At 38.4% G+C, this 15,811-nt stretch overlaps 1 protein-coding gene across 2 annotated transcripts; it reads right to left on the reverse strand.

Annotated features, from left to right (window-relative positions):
• Positions 1-1,834: 1,834 nt before the first annotated feature.
• LOC113461911 lies at positions 1,835-11,440 on the reverse strand. 2 transcript variants are annotated; one of them, XR_005509841.1, is made up of 7 exons: positions 11,177-11,440; positions 10,759-10,834; positions 8,928-9,023; positions 6,419-6,932; positions 5,994-6,129; positions 2,314-2,569; positions 1,835-2,252 (listed from the first exon to the last, which is right to left on the reverse strand). XR_005509841.1 is itself a non-coding variant. In XM_039122156.1 (7 exons), exons 1-6 carry the CDS (start codon positions 11,291-11,293, stop codon positions 2,381-2,383), a joined length of 1,128 nt encoding a protein of 375 aa, XP_038978084.1. In that variant the 3' UTR covers positions 1,835-2,252; positions 2,344-2,380. The 2 variants fall into 2 exon arrangements, 1 of the variants encoding a protein (XP_038978084.1); XM_039122156.1 differs by having other exon boundaries at positions 2,344-2,569; positions 11,177-11,293.
• Positions 11,441-15,811: the final 4,371 nt, after the last annotated feature.

Consider the following 15,811-nt stretch of genomic DNA (forward strand, 5'->3'; position numbering starts at 1 on the left):
TTGCTGGAATCCTGAACTCGAGCTCCTTCCCACCCATTTCATTTGATCAATTAGACAACATATACTGATGAAGTAAAACAATTTTCATTATCACTAAGGGTCACATTATCATAAAAAAGTTTTACGGATATTGCCACAATCTCCACACGTATAGAGTTATTTCAGGCTTTCAAAAATCTCTGACATCCTACAGATTTACTTTTTAGTATAATTTTGCATGACATGGCTACCTGACTATAGTTCAAGGCTCAGCATAGAATCATGTATTTTTTTTCATTTATTGTTCTAATAAACAGATATATATCCAATTGTTTTAAGTTTAAGTTGGTCATCAAAACTGCAATAGATCATATATTCAAGTTGTTGGTTCAAATATTGAGATCTTTGATGATAACCAAGGTCGAGGGTGACTTTGGTAAAGTAAAATACATGCAATCAATGTCGGCAACACTTGAGCGCCCTGGTTCTCACTCCTATCTTTAGTGCAAGCACTAGGGGATGTTCCAGGTTAAATCCTAAATGGTAGCAACACCATCTTCTCGAAAGTAATGTGCAAGCAAGGAGAGGGATGCCATCATCTTATTCTTTAACTTTATAAAAACAAAGACTTCTTTAATGCCTTCAAGCTTCGAATTAAAGCGCCTCTTAAGAAAAAAAAAGAACAAGAAAAATCATATTAAAGCACCAGACTCCACAATGCCTAGACTTAAATCCCTAGAGCTGAAGAAGCACTAACATACAGTTAACAAATTCCTTCAGTTGATTATAAGAATATCATATTTTATATTAACTAACCGTAAGTAATATAAATTGTTTAAGTGCCAAGTTGTATTCTTATGAAAATAGGCATGTGATTCCAATTAGGGTTAACATATGGTTACAATTTAATTTGTTAACTGGGTTCTCAAAATAGCTTTTTCTTTATGTAATTTTATATCCCAAGGGTAGCTATTTTTAAGAAGACATTGGATTAAGTAATTTGATGCTACAATTATATAATATATGATATATTATTAACCACATATAAGATTGCCTCATGACAAGCTTCTATCTATGAAATCAAACATCCATCTTATACTAAATAAATCAAGAACATATCCTGATCGTCTTGCTTTTGATTTAAATTTTAAATAACATAAATAATAAAATAGGAAGCAAAATATAATTTCATGGTACAAAATCAAGCAGCAAATAAAAAAGAAATTCAGAAAGAGGAAAAAAGAAAAAGCTGAAAAAACTGCACGCCTGTGTAACCGTTGCTTCAGAAAATTGAGAAATCTCTCGTTTAAAATCTCTTTTTATTCAACTTCTTCTCTTTATGCAATAGAAAAACAAAAAAAAACACTAGGAAGAGGAAAAGCATATACCTGATACCTCTGGCATGGGGTCCTGGATTGGCGATATTCTTATTTTTATGATGATCTTTATGCAGTGAAAAAAAGAAAAGAAAACAACCGATGACTCTTTCGTTCAGCATCAGCATTTTCGGTGTTCCGGTAGCTTTCTTCCATTCTTCCTCCTTGCCTTGTACATTTCTTTAGACACACGTGGAATAAACTTTGTATTTAGAGAAATCCATCGATAAATCGAATTTAGATATAGGCAACACGTAAGCATGTGATTTTTGTGTTATATTTTCGGGTTACCATGGTATGACCGGTTATCACATCCTCCTAGAAAGTTCAATGCCTCTATAACTAGGAACTTCTAAGTTTTAAAGAGAAATGCATCAAAACACCTAGTTCACAAGCCATATTTCATCCGCTGCCAAAATTTTCACAAAACCAGAGAGAAACCTAGCTGAAACAGCCACTAATCAAGGGAAATCCGGAAGTTCAAGGGGGCGCAACTGCCCCCGGCTCTCCTTGTTTGCAATCAAATCATAACAGTTCTACTACAATGTCCAAAATTTCTGGATATTCAATGTTGATAAGATTTCATAGAATAAGCTCATAAATCTTCTTCTCATAGACAATGGCAACTGGCCGAACTTCACTTGACATCATCAAAATCAGAATAATTAGATAAAAGTACACCATGAACATATGGACTCCTAACAGATTTGCTTCTGAATATAACTAATTGGTTGTTATCCAAACATCCAGTAGCAATGAATCGTAATTTTCTCAAACTGCAACTCTTGGTAATTTTGATCTCACTGAACATTCACATAGCATGTCGATAGGCTACGCGATATCTTGTATACCGACCCAATCGGTCTTGACTGATAGAACAATATGAGGCAATATGACCTGTAATGCAAACAGATCTGAGAAAAAGTCATGATGAGATAGGAAGCAAATACTAGCATACCTCATGTTTAGATTGTTTAGGGGGCCCTGCCTGTTTTCTGATGCTTCCAACCTCAGTCAAATGGCAGTTAAAAGAGGTACTCAACTGCCAATAAGTAACTTCCAACAAGTGCAGAAGATGCAATTCCACTACGCACCATCCGCAACCAAAGACCACGGAACATGATATTCCTATCAGCAGGAGACATCCCTGTCACTCTTTCTAGCCAAATTCCAGGTGCTTTCCATCTAAGAAGCTTCCTCTCCATGGCCATGTACTGCAAAGCATAAGCCAATATTGATGAGGCATCATCATACACATTATCTTGGAAAAAGTGAACGAGCGAGAGCACGAACATGAGTGGGCGAGTGAGCGAGCATGAGAGAGAGAGAGAGAGAGAGAGATTTTGCTTTATAGGTTTTGTAAAGTTAAATATTTGTTCTTTAATACATATAGCGATATACCTAAAAGCAGCTTGTCTATTTCGAGACAAAATGCATTTGGTTTAGTAGTAAATTGATGGCTTTTTGTTTACCAATTCAATTTCAGGTTCATAGGCCATCTAGTTTATCAACAGCTTGCAAAATAGCTTCCTACCAAGATATCTTAATCACTGGCTGAGTGGCAACACAACAAGAAGAAACTCGTAAAGCACTCAATGGATCAATTTATGTAGATGCTGCAGATCCTATAGTTTTAGATACTAGAATAGTGTGGAAGAACAGTATGCTTGCAATCAAGATTAGCATGGCAATAGCATCTAAAGAATTGATCCACACTGAAAATGTTGAAAACCCATACAAGGTAGCATAGGAGAATGCCATAATTAAGCTCACTAGGAAATGATGCTTGTGCTTCTTTTACAGTGAGGTAAGATTTAGATGGAAGTCACCCACATCATTTGTGTTGTTCTTGGATTAGTACTCAGGTGATGCAACTTGTGCCATTTAAGAGCTATCTTGTTATATGTTATGGTTCTCTTTTTTATATATTTGTTATTGATGTTGCGGCATGGTTGATTGCGTTCTAGTGAGAAGTAGATACAGTTTGAAAATTGTCCTCGAACCAATCCAGACAAATTTATCATCTTCAACCATACAAAGAATATACAGTAATTGTTGTAAAATTAGTTCTAAGCACATGCAGTACACTAAAAACCTTGAAAATAAACAAACATGAGCCAACTTGGTCAAACAAATAACAATAAACCTTGCCTCAACAAGACTAAGAAGCAAGGTCTGCTGAACCGACCTGTACCGGTCGGTTCAGCCCGTACCGGACCGGTACCGAGCCGCACCGGTCCGGTACAGGGGTATAAAACGGTTCCGACCCAATATGGGTCGGAACCGTTTGGTTTGAGCCTCGTACCGGTGCGAACCGGTTCGCACCGATATGAGCTCGAACCGGTGCGAACCGAGCCGGTTTGCACCGGTTCGCTTCTGAAAAATAGTGCCAGCGCTGTGGCACTTTGAAAATGCCACAGCGCTGGCCAGAGGCTGGCACTTTCAAAAGTGCCACACTGGGGCACTTTTCAAAGTGCCACTCAACCCGATTTTAGATATTCGAGAGTGTTTTAAATGTATATAATTGATTGTATCTTAATTTGAAAATATTTTATGTTCTTCATCTCATTATTTGAATCATTTGGAAGTAATAAGTTGCATCATCTACTTTTAACCTTAAACCTAAACATAAAAACATCAAAAAAATATCCAAAAGTGAAAGAACTCCAAAAAAAAAAAACGACGATGGGGTCGAAACCAGGCCGAATGTGCCCCATCGGTACGGTATCGGTTCGGCTCGGTTCGGCACCGGTACCGTACCGTTACCGGAGCCGAACGGTACGTCGGTACCATCGGTACCGCGAACCTTGCTAAGAAGCTTTGAAATTTGGAGAAAAATAAGAAACTAAACTCTCAAACATGGAATGTTGAACCCGTACAGAGCCGACCCAGTTCGAAACCGGCTCGGTTCGGCATTTGGATTCGGTTCCAGCGTCGAACCGGCAAGAACCGGTCCCGAACCGACCAAAACTGGCTAAAAAAGGTCCAAACCGGACCTTACAAGTGCGAACCAGCCGGAATCGTCCAGAACCGGCCGAAACCATTTGAACTTGATGCAAACCGGCCGGTTCGCACCAAGTCAACTCGGTTTTGAACCGAGCGCCTCTTTTTGGTTTGTGTGGTGTTATAATGTTGTTGGGAAGGCCCGAGAAGGCCTTCCCAACAACATTTGTAAGCGGCCGTTAGGCCTTTCCGCCTTTCTCCCTTTCCAACGGATCAAAAATCACACTGATTCCACTTCAAAAGAAAGATCCAAGCATAAATAAGGTGTGCTTCCTCTTTTCTATTTCATTCCCCATTTTTTGGAGGGAGCCTTGAAAAAATAGCTCAAAAATTGCAAAATAAGAAAAAATCATGCTAAAATTTTCAATTTGGGCTTGATTTTATTATATATTGTAGATCTATTGATGATCTACACGATGATATAAAAAATTTAATTTTTTAATTATATATAATTTTTAAAAATTAAAATATATTTTCAGATTAAAAAATAAAAAAAATAAAATCAGAAATGTATTTAGGGGGATGCAAGCTACTCTCTAGCAAAATTTGGGGTCCATTCATTCAAATTTTGATGCAATCATGCGCACAGTGGCCTATGCCTTAAATTTGAAAAAAAATAAGAAATAAATAGCCTTTAATGCATGCCCAAGGGCCTAAAAAAATATATGTAGCATCCATTATTGGGTTCTACATGGATCTGAGCTGAAATTAATTTTTTAAAATACTAATATTTAAAAATTTATTTTTAAATTCTAAAAAATAAAAATATATAAATAATGCCAAAAATTACAATAAAGGCTACTTATTTTTCAATTTTTTAAATTTAGGCCTGGGTCATTTTGCGCATAATCACATCAAAACTTAAATGAACGGACACCAAATTTTTATGGAGAGTAACTTGCATGCCCCTAAATACATTTCTGACTTTATATTTTTTAAATTTTTATTTTATTTTAAAAATTATTTTTAAATTTTAAAATATATTTTAAATTTTTAAAATTAGATATAATCCGAAAAATAAAAAATTTTATGTCAGCATATAGATCATCCATAGATCTACAACCTATAAAAAATCAAGTCCAAATCAAAAAAATTTGGCATAATGTTCTCTTATTTTGTAATTTTTGAGCTATTTTTTCAAGCTCCCAAAAAAGAGGGAATGAAATAGGAGAGAGAAGGCACATCTTATTTACCCTTGAATCTTCCTTCTAATAGTCTGAATCGGTGTTGTTTGTGGAGTATTTGGGAAGAAAAAGTGGCAGAGAGAACCATCGCTTTCAAAATATTGTTGGGAACAGACACATGATACTTTAAAAACATTAGATGGAGTCCATAGTGTCAACCCGGTTCGAAACTGGATTGACTCACTGAGTCTGCATTGAACCAAGCGGTTCGGACACTTACCGGCCGATTCCGACAGGCTCGATAGAGGTTCCAGCCAGTACGAGCCTGAAACCGAATATATTGGGCGAACCAATCCGGTTCGGCACTGCCCGAACAGCGGTTCAACCTGGTTCTACAGACATTGATGTGTAGCCAATCTGACTGTAAACATTGAGCAGGGGTGGTCTAGGCTGTTTTTAAAATATCAATTAGGTATTCAAAACAATATAGTTGGAAAAAATCAGAAAATACCTTCGGTGTAACAATAAATTGTGACCGACTTTTGGCAGTGTCAAATGAGTGAGAAGAAGCAGCAGCAGCCATTCCAGAAAAGCCAGCAGCAAGACTAGAAGCCAATGGGGATACAGGACCTACTTCATCAATTGACCTGAATAACATTATAAACAACTGTCAGATGACAAGCAGGAAAGAGAAGTTTAATGTTAAGACTATTATCGAGTATAGATGATAATATAAAAAGCAAATTTAGGTTGTCCATAGGATCGGTTCATTGGTCACTGAGAACATCAAGTTTGCCACAAGGCATGACAACATTAATTTTGATCAGATTAGCATATGCTGCTGGTCACAGATATAATGGTATGATAATTTAACGAAACAACTTAACTACCAATACTAAGGTTATTAAATATCATGCTGCAGACCATTATAAGAACCTGGGAGGAGGGTTTATATCAAGAGCCTTCCAGTTAAGCATAGCTATATGAAAGAATTGCCAGGTGGAAAAGAAAACACCGCCAAATACACAGTCCCGAGCAATTCCTGGTCGAAGTCCTCTCCATAAAGCACTCCATCCTTCCAAGGATATGATATTGAAAGGACCTTTAACATCAGATGCAAGTGGTGGCCTCCCGGAACCAGTCAGCATCCAAGGGTACTGTTTCAGCACACCAACCATGTCTGGATGTTTGGGTGAAAGAGTGGACAAAAGGCCCACAGTATTGTTCCATGCCTTGACACCAGGAGTATAACCAGGTAACAGTTTTGAAATTAGTGGAGTTGATTCTTGCATAGCCTTATGAGAGCTCGAAGTTTTAATGCGTGTTGCTGAAACTTGTCTACGAAGCTTAAGAAGTTCAAATGGAGTACACATAACAGATTCTATGGCACCAGCAGCTATGCCAGCCAAAAGGGCCTCAGAAACATACACGTAGTTGTCTTCCCTTCCATCTGCCAAGTTACAATAACAATCCATGATATGTGTTGCATACATGACAGTATTTTCATGAATAAGTAGAACAATCGTAGTTATTTTAGCCAACTAAGCATCCTGTATGTTGTAGAAATATAATATTTATGATACCGGTGTTCATCCAAGGTCAAAGGCCAAGGTGTGAGAAACATAGGCTAAAAGCTGTGATTTGGTGGACGTTTTCTTGTGATCCTAAACATACGCATCTGAAATTTGTATTTTGCTGCTTTGGTACCACATATGTCCATGCATGCAAGTTGATAGAAAACTAGCTTCCTGAAAAAGGTAGGAAGAAGCTAGAAGAGCAGCCATCTAAACATCTAAATTTTGAACATATAAGTAAAAAGTTTGTTTTCATAGACCTCATTTGAAGGGAAAATTGATTCATCAATGATCCAACACTCAAGCAGCTGCCCAAGATATATGGTTTTAAGGAGAATGACTCTGCTGATGCAGTGCAATTTGAGGACAGATGAATATTTGTAATCATTTTGCATCAGTCTAAATAAGTTTCAATTTTCTTCTAATTCTTCCTTTTGAGTGATATGACAAATTGGCTTCAACTTAAAGATTCTTCCTGTTGGTCATGAGAATTACCACAAGTATCCATGTACATACTGTTAAATATTTAGAACAGCGTGATAGGACACAATGAAATAAGATTAACAATCATAATATGGTCACTTGTAAATTGTAATAGTTAAAAAGGGCACTGCATACTTCTGCATTATTTTCTTTCACAATACCCTCAAGCTGAGTGAGCAAATTGTTCAGTCTTTCTCTTTCTTAATACACCAAACAATCTTTGACAAGCAAAAACTTTAAAAAGAAAAGGGGAAGGAGGTGAGTTCACACATCTCCCTGAAAAGCAAATAAATATGAAAAAGGAGGAAAATCATCTTGGATCTCTGATCTCTTTACAGACCTCATCCTCAGTTTTGATTCCTAAAAGCCACAGGACTAAGCGATTCATCTCTTTAAACTACAAAAACATGGTGAAGCATGGAATGAAAAGAGAAAATCTCCAACTCTTCAAAAGCATCTCATAAGCTCCAATATTCCCAACTTTGATTCTCCAATCATTTAACAATGCTCCACTTGTCATTTTGTTATCTCAGTACCCAGTCTCTTTCCCCCCATTCCTCTCTCCATTGTGCATTTTGTGTTGCACTTTTTTCTCCTTTTTCTCCTTTCAAGGAGTAACGAACTATTTTTATGTCCCATTTGTTTTCACACAAAGGTTGGACGAAGACAAAAACTGTAGTTATCGGTTCACCTTTTAATAGATGATGAGGAGGCACAATAGGTGAGTGAGTTTCATTCTCTTAATATACTTTCACAGTATACGAGAAATGGCTTGAAAGCAGGAACAGAATTACTGGATTCTAGCAGTGTCTGACTTGGACTTAACTAGAACAACTACAAGACCATCACAACTTTTGGCTTCATGCTCTCACAGATAAACTTTTTTGAGTTAAGGTTCTTTTACATAACCCGCTCTTTATTACATACAGATAAATCATTGGAAAAGCCTAGTAATGTTACTAATTTCTATAATATGAGTTTCGCATCTTTAAAATGCTTATTTTTATTTTATTTTATCATAGGTTAGGATATCTAAAAATATGTGAGGTTCGTGCTACACCCTACTGGAGTTCTGGATGCCTTCTTTTTTAGCCCTCTGCCTTGATTAAACTTGTTTAAATTAATTAAAGATAGCCTAGCGACTATATCAGCATCATCAATAAATAATTAGGAATGTCTAAATTATATTTATCCAATCATCAGTCCACTCTGCAGTACAACAACAAACTCCATGCCCATTGGCTACACAAAAAACTAAAAGGATGCTGCGTAAGCCACAGAAACATGTGAGCTAACAACTTCAATACATAAGTCCTCAAAAAAGAAAAGTGAAACAATAGTTTCTTTTTCATCAAAACAGACCTCAAAAATCTAAATCAGATGAGTACCTTTATAAAAAGCTGTCACTATTTCATAGATTCCAAAGCGTGCTCCTATGCCTGAAATCTTACCAAGTGTTGACCATCCAAACCCACTATATATACCTACAGAAGATAATAACAGACAACTACAATAGTAAATTCACAAAGATATGACAACAATGTAGTAAGATAAGTACTTAAACAATAAGTACCTATAACAGGACTTCAGATAAACAGAAAAACTACAATGCAATATCTTTGGGCATATGCATATTGCTTTCCAGGCTGATCCAGTCAACACAGACAACAGAACACCAAGTACAACTGAACAAGTCAGAGAACAATAACTATAGGCATTGAATTTTATGTTCAACTATATCCAGACAAAATGGAGTAAACTCAAAAAGTTCAAGTACATGAAACTGAAATTAAAGTCAGAAGCAGAACCACTCAAAGACAATCTGATGCTAGGACAAAGTCAAACATTTTAAGAATCTTACACAATGACTGACAAAGATATAAATAATAAATTGACAACATAAGTATTTGGTTCATATGAAGAAAGATCAAAAAAAGTCAGATGTCCACAAGTAATACAGATCAATCAATTCTTAAGGTCTGTTTAGGTCAGAAGAATACAGTTAGTTTTGAGGTGAAAGCCTTTTTTATGAAGGCCAAACAACTGACAAAATCAGTTAGTTCATCATGTTTGGCATAATGGAAAGATTTCCTAAAAGCAAGGTTTTAAAAATTGGTTATGGTTTCAGTCTGTCGATTGGAGTTTCCATTATGTCAGTTTCACTCCGAGATGCACAGTTTCATTCAAAACAGAAAGGAAAATCCAATATAGAGGAAAATAGAGAAAAAAGAAAAAAAAAACAAGGCAATTTATCTCCCATCGTCTGATTGTGCTTCAACTTACCTAGGATCACAATTTATATAGTTTCAGTAGAATCAGACTGGACTCTAATATCATTAGCAGCACTGACAATGTCAAAAATCATGATTACAATAAGAGATGAGATTATCTATAGGTTTTTATAAAATTATAACCTTTTTACAAGCTCTTCTCACACTATCTTATCACTCATGCACAACAGAATGGTGGAGAGAGATTTCTACACTACTATGATTACAATTGAAGATAGCATTATCTGTGGTAGACAATAATTACCAAATTTTGGTGTTTATTATTTTCTCACTATCCAATAGCTATAAAATCTAGGTGGTTGTTCCATGTGAACATGTAAATATCCATATAGGACAGCAATTTTAACATCAAGATCTATGTAAGACCATCCTTTAGGATCAACAACAAATCTAATCATTCTCAAAAAGGTTTAGTTTTGCAAGTGGTATAGATTTCTGAATAATTAATATTTAATAATGAGATATTTAGACACCCACCAGCAAATGTATAGCCGTGGCAATTATTTGGTGATTTTCATACTTACTTTACATGCCAAAACTACAAGCTAAGAACTAAGTTAGTCTTCACCATTTCAAGGGAAAACTCTATAATTATGGTTATGAGTGGTGCAATAGTAGACATTTGAAGCTAAATTGAATTTCTGTGAATGGTGCAACAGTAGCCATTTGAAGCAAAACTGGATCCTTTAATATATATTGAGTCTGTTTAAACTACAATTAGTATTTAACAATATCACATTTTGATCTTTTTTATCAGAGATGTAAAATTAGAAACGAAAATCACATGATCTTGTGAACAGAAGCAAATGGAGCAGCATTGAACTTTAGTTATTGTAACCTTCAAACTAAAAGGAAAAAACATATCATGAATACAATAATTGAAACACAGTAAAAGGACAAAGATAGGAGAAGAGAAGGCAAGGAATACCTGAAACTCCTGATGCCGATCGAACGCTTTCTACCACCTGAGCGATACTCAATTTTTGCGCAGACCCCGCACCAACCTGCTCATGCTCAAAATTCATAATCGCCCCCCAACAACAATAGCAAGAAATCATAAATCCACGCAACTCCGATATGCAGGAAAGGCATGGCAAAATCTTATGCATAAAAGATTGCGTAAAACTGAAAAGAATAATAATACAATATATTGAAATAATGAATCCAAATCCCCATGCTTGTAGAAATTAACATGGTAAAAATCATTATTTTTCGTTTTTAGGAGAGAAAAAAAGAGCGAAATATACATTTCTTAAACCCATAACCGTAGGAACCCAGAGGGCTGTGTTTTCTCTTCCGCATAGAGAGAGAGATTGCAGAAACATGTGTATGGATGTAGATAATACCTGGAGGAGCGTCTTGAGGGTGTCGAGGGGATGAGTGAAGGAGGAGGCGACGGCGACGGAGCCGGCCGCCGCAATGGCGTGGCCTGCGAACATATTCTCCTGGAGAAGATTTCCCATGGATGAGTGTATGGCTCAGCCGCGGGTTAACCGCGAGATAAATATGGACACTTCGACGGCGAACCGAGGTTTCTTTTCCCAGCGTCGGAGACAGCGAAGGAACGGGAGCGAGCAAACTTTGGCGTTTTAGGGTGAGGCGTGGTTTATTTTCCTCTCTTTTACCCCTCCCTCGTATCCCCGCCGGTTCAAAGCGGGTTTCTGGCAACTCCGGGTTTGATCTCGACCCGACCCGTAATACCTAGCGGGTGAAGGATTAACTGATCCGACCGGATTTATTTCTAAATATATTAAACTTTTAATTAATATATTTCATATAAAATATTTATTAATTATCAATTTTGCAAAAGATCGAAAAAAATAATAATATTTTTATTTTTTATAAAAATATATAGTTTGATTTTTTCAAATTTTTGTGTGTAACATTTACATCCCAAATATTTAAAAATTATAATTAGCAATTATGTGTTGGTGAGGTAATCGCAAAGAACTTGATGGGGTTGAGGGAGTGAAAGGTCTCGCAGCAAAGGTGTTGTGTTCGTAGAGATAAGTTGGGTGGCCCTAAGGAAGATCTCAAGGAGAGCTACAGAAATTTGGAGCTCATCTGTTATGATTTGATTCTAGAGATGAGTATGGTAGCTTTCAGGCCATTGCCATTAGATGGTAGCATGTGAAATCTAGTGGACTAGGCCCAATCCACTTGACCGGCCCGGCCAATTTTTGGGCTGAGCCTTACGTGTGATGTACATGAGAAAGGTAGGGAAGAAGACTCTAGCTGGGAGTCTTCTTCCTCCTTATCACGTCAGAGATTGGGAAGTTCTTCGCGATCTAAAGAACGGATTCAGCCTATTTAAAGACCTTCTCCTCCTTGAGTTCCATCAACAAATAACCAAGAAAATCACTGCAGATTCCAAGAGTTTCATTCTCTGATTTTCATCAGAAAGAGTTGCCGGACCGAGGTAAGAGTCCTTCATCATCTTCTCTTTCTTCTCTAGTGTCTTGTCCTTTGTTCATCATGATTTGAGCCGGCAAATCACCAGAGAATCATCCGAAATAGGGGTGCCCTATTTCGGCCTTCATCTTCTAATTCTGCCACCACCAGATGTCGAGTTTGGCTAGGGTTGCGGCCGCCTGTGGCCACCATCAGGTTGGTGGCTAGGCCACTATGGCTGCCACCCCCTTGGACCTATGGGGGAAGGGAGGAAGGGAAAGGAGAAGGGGAAGAGGAACTTCCTCATTCACAAAGAGAGAAAAGAGAGGGTTTCTCTCTCTTCTACCCTCTTCTCTCTTCTATCTCTCTTTCTCTCTTCTTTCTCTCTAGTCTCCCTCTTTCTCTCTCTTTCCCATCCTTTCTCTCTCTTATTTTCCTCTCTTCAAAGTTTCTTTCTCTATTTGGACTTTCTTACTCTATAGTTGATTGGACCATGTAAATACGACTCTCAGTAATTTTTGAATCGGCCTAGGTGAAGGGTCCTGATCGAGGGTTGTCGAGTAGCGTGCCAGCTCCAGCCTAGTCATTGCCAACACTAATAGATTTGATCACCCATGATCGTAGTTGAACCATTTGTGCCCTAGTCCGAGCATGATTTGATGATATCACCTTGATCGGACCAACCCGAATATCAGGCACTCCTACTTGGTCAGCCCTATGAGGGTGTTGGAACTTAGAATTTTTATTTTTAAAATAATTATGATAAAATTTTAATAAAAAGTATAATTTTGGAATATTAGGCTCTGAGAAAGATTTTTGGGATTAATTGGATCTATTAGTTGAATTGCATTTGCAAGGTAAGTAATGATCTAGCTTTTCTAAATTCTTCATTTATATAATATTATCCTTACATCGAATAAATTGTTAATGGATTTATATGAGATTTATGAATTTTACAAGATGGTGATTTGAATGAAAAATAGATATGTAAATTGAAGTAATATTTTTCAAACTATTGTTAAATTATTTATTATTATTACATCGTATATGCATATTTTGATTGGATTATGATATATCTATTATTTTATAAAAAGAACTTGGATGTGTATCAGATTTGAACTCTCAACCTAACTATGTTCTAAACTCTGCCAATTGGAGGTTATATATTGGCACTTGATAGGCTCCGTAGGACTCAGCATCTCAACCCCAAATACTTCGGGAGCCATGTGGATCGCGGGGAGATACAACAACTGGTTACAACGGCTGAGGCGGCTAGAGCGGAAGATGGAGAAGTCACAGCATGAAGAGAACGTGGCTACTGGGAAGACAGGGTCTTAACCGGAGAACGAAGGTGGTTACGTGAAGATGGGTGAATAGGAGGTGGTTATGGATGGATGATGGGTTGATGGGTTGATGGGTTGATAGGTTGATGGGTGATGGGTGTTTATTTTTAAAAGTAGGGAACTGTAGCTCGGAAGGATGGAGAGAAATATATAGCCTTGCAACTGTGGGTTTGCTCCTCCTCCGAAGGGAGCTTGTCTATTATTCAGAACTTTCTTTGTTTAACATCATCTTTCTTCATTCTGAATCCTACCATTTAGTATCAGAACAGGGGAATGGCAGCTAACAAGAGAGGCTGGATAGGTTGGAGGCCGACTTGCAGGGCATGCATGAAGGCTTACGGCGGCTGGAATCATCATCGATGAAGAGGATGCAGCACTTGGACGAGGCGCTCAAGAAGATTCGGGACCTGATGCTAGACCATCGCGGTCTCCGGAAAAGGGGTTGTCACAATGTTTCAAGGGCGGCAAGGAACGGAAAGAGTCTTCCAACTCTACGGGGCACTGAGGAGGAGGTAGTGGAGCCAAAATGGATTTTCTCCTCTTCATGGGAGATGATCCAACGGAGTGGCTGAATCGGGCAGGGCAGTACTTCCACTGCCAGGGAACCGCACCAGATCAGAAGGTAGCCACACTTGCCTGCTTTTTGGAAAGTGAAGCTAATTAGTGGCTTCAGTGGTTGTCTAAGGCATACAAAGGTGAGGAAAATCTGCTCACATGGGAAGTTTTTGAGTAAGAACTCTGGGCTCATTTTGGACCAACAAACTACCAAAATGATGATGAGGCATTGTCGCACATCAAACGACAGGGAGCTCTACATGACTATCAAAGAGAGTTCGAAAGGCTAGCCAATTGCGTGGAAAACTGGCCTTAGAATGTGCTCATAGGAGCTTTTTTGGGTGGTCTGAAGGAGGAAATTTCAGAGGAGATGCAGATGTTTTGCCCAAAGATACTAAGGGAGACTATCCTGCTGGCACGCATGAGAGACGAGAGGCTGAGTAGCAAGAAGAACAATCTTAAGGTCGAAGTTGGAAGAACCACTATGTACACTCGGAGGGTAATCTTGCCACCCCCTCAGACCAGAATCACGACAGGATCACTGGTGTGTAAGCTATCCTAGGAGGAGATGTAGAGATGAAGGAAAAAGGGCTTGTGCTTCAGTTGCAACGAAAGATATGCACATGGCCACCACTGCAAAGCCCCTCAAGCATTCTATGTTGAAGGCCCAATGATGGAAGAGATGGAGGCGAACATGGAAGAAGCAGAAGAGCGACATGCCGAGGTGGAGGAAGTTCCAGAAATCTTCCTCCATGCGGTGTCGGGGTGGTCCAACCCAAGAGCCATGAGAATGGCGGCAAAGATCTGACAGCACTCCGTGGCGGTCTTGGTGGACAGCGGTTCGACCCATAATTTCATCGGCGAGAAGATAGCCAAGCTTCTTCATCTTCTCATGGTGACTGAAGAATTTGAAGTAAGGGTGGCGAACGGCGAGAGGCTCCGGTGCCAGGAGAAGTATGGGGCGGTATTCGGCTGCAAGGGTAGGAGTTCGGGGTGACCCTTTTTGCACTACCTATTACAGGCTTGGACGTGGTGTTGGGCATCCAGTGGTTAGAGCAGCTTGGGCAAGTTCTTTGTGATTGGAGGGAACTCACCAGGAAGTTCATTTGGCAAGGGAAGAAGTGCCTGCTGACTGGGCAGCAACCCTCAGCTGCTCAACCTGTGGGTTTACAGTTAATTGCAAGAGAGTTTGAAGGAGGAGGGCAGCTGTTTGCAGTGTATATCAAATTGGCGGACCAAGAGAAGGGAAAGGCAGAAATGATGAAGTCCATGGAGGTGTCTAATGACCTTGCTTAAATACTCCAAAAATTTCATAAACTTTTTGAGGAGTCCAAAGCATTACCGTCAGAAAGAAAATTCGTACATCGAATTCCGCTGAAGGAGGGAGTGACCCCGGTGAACGTGAGGCCTTACCGATATGCATACTTTCAAAAGAATGAGATCGAAAGACAAGTTTCGGAGATGTTGGAATCCGGGGTAATACGTCCTAGCCAAAGTCCATTTTCATCACCAATACTCTTTGTGAAAAAGAAAGATGGGACATGGCAATTTTGCAACGACTATCGAGCTCTTATGAGGTAACAGTTAAAGATAGGTTTCCTATTCCTACTATTGATGATATGATAGATGAGCTGCATGGAGCAAATTATTTTTCAAATTAGACTTATGAGCAGGGTACCATCAGATTAGGAT

Source organism: Phoenix dactylifera, unplaced genomic scaffold (assembly GCF_009389715.1).
Source record: "Phoenix dactylifera cultivar Barhee BC4 unplaced genomic scaffold, palm_55x_up_171113_PBpolish2nd_filt_p 001382F, whole genome shotgun sequence".
Taxonomy (NCBI): domain Eukaryota; kingdom Viridiplantae; phylum Streptophyta; class Magnoliopsida; order Arecales; family Arecaceae; genus Phoenix; species Phoenix dactylifera.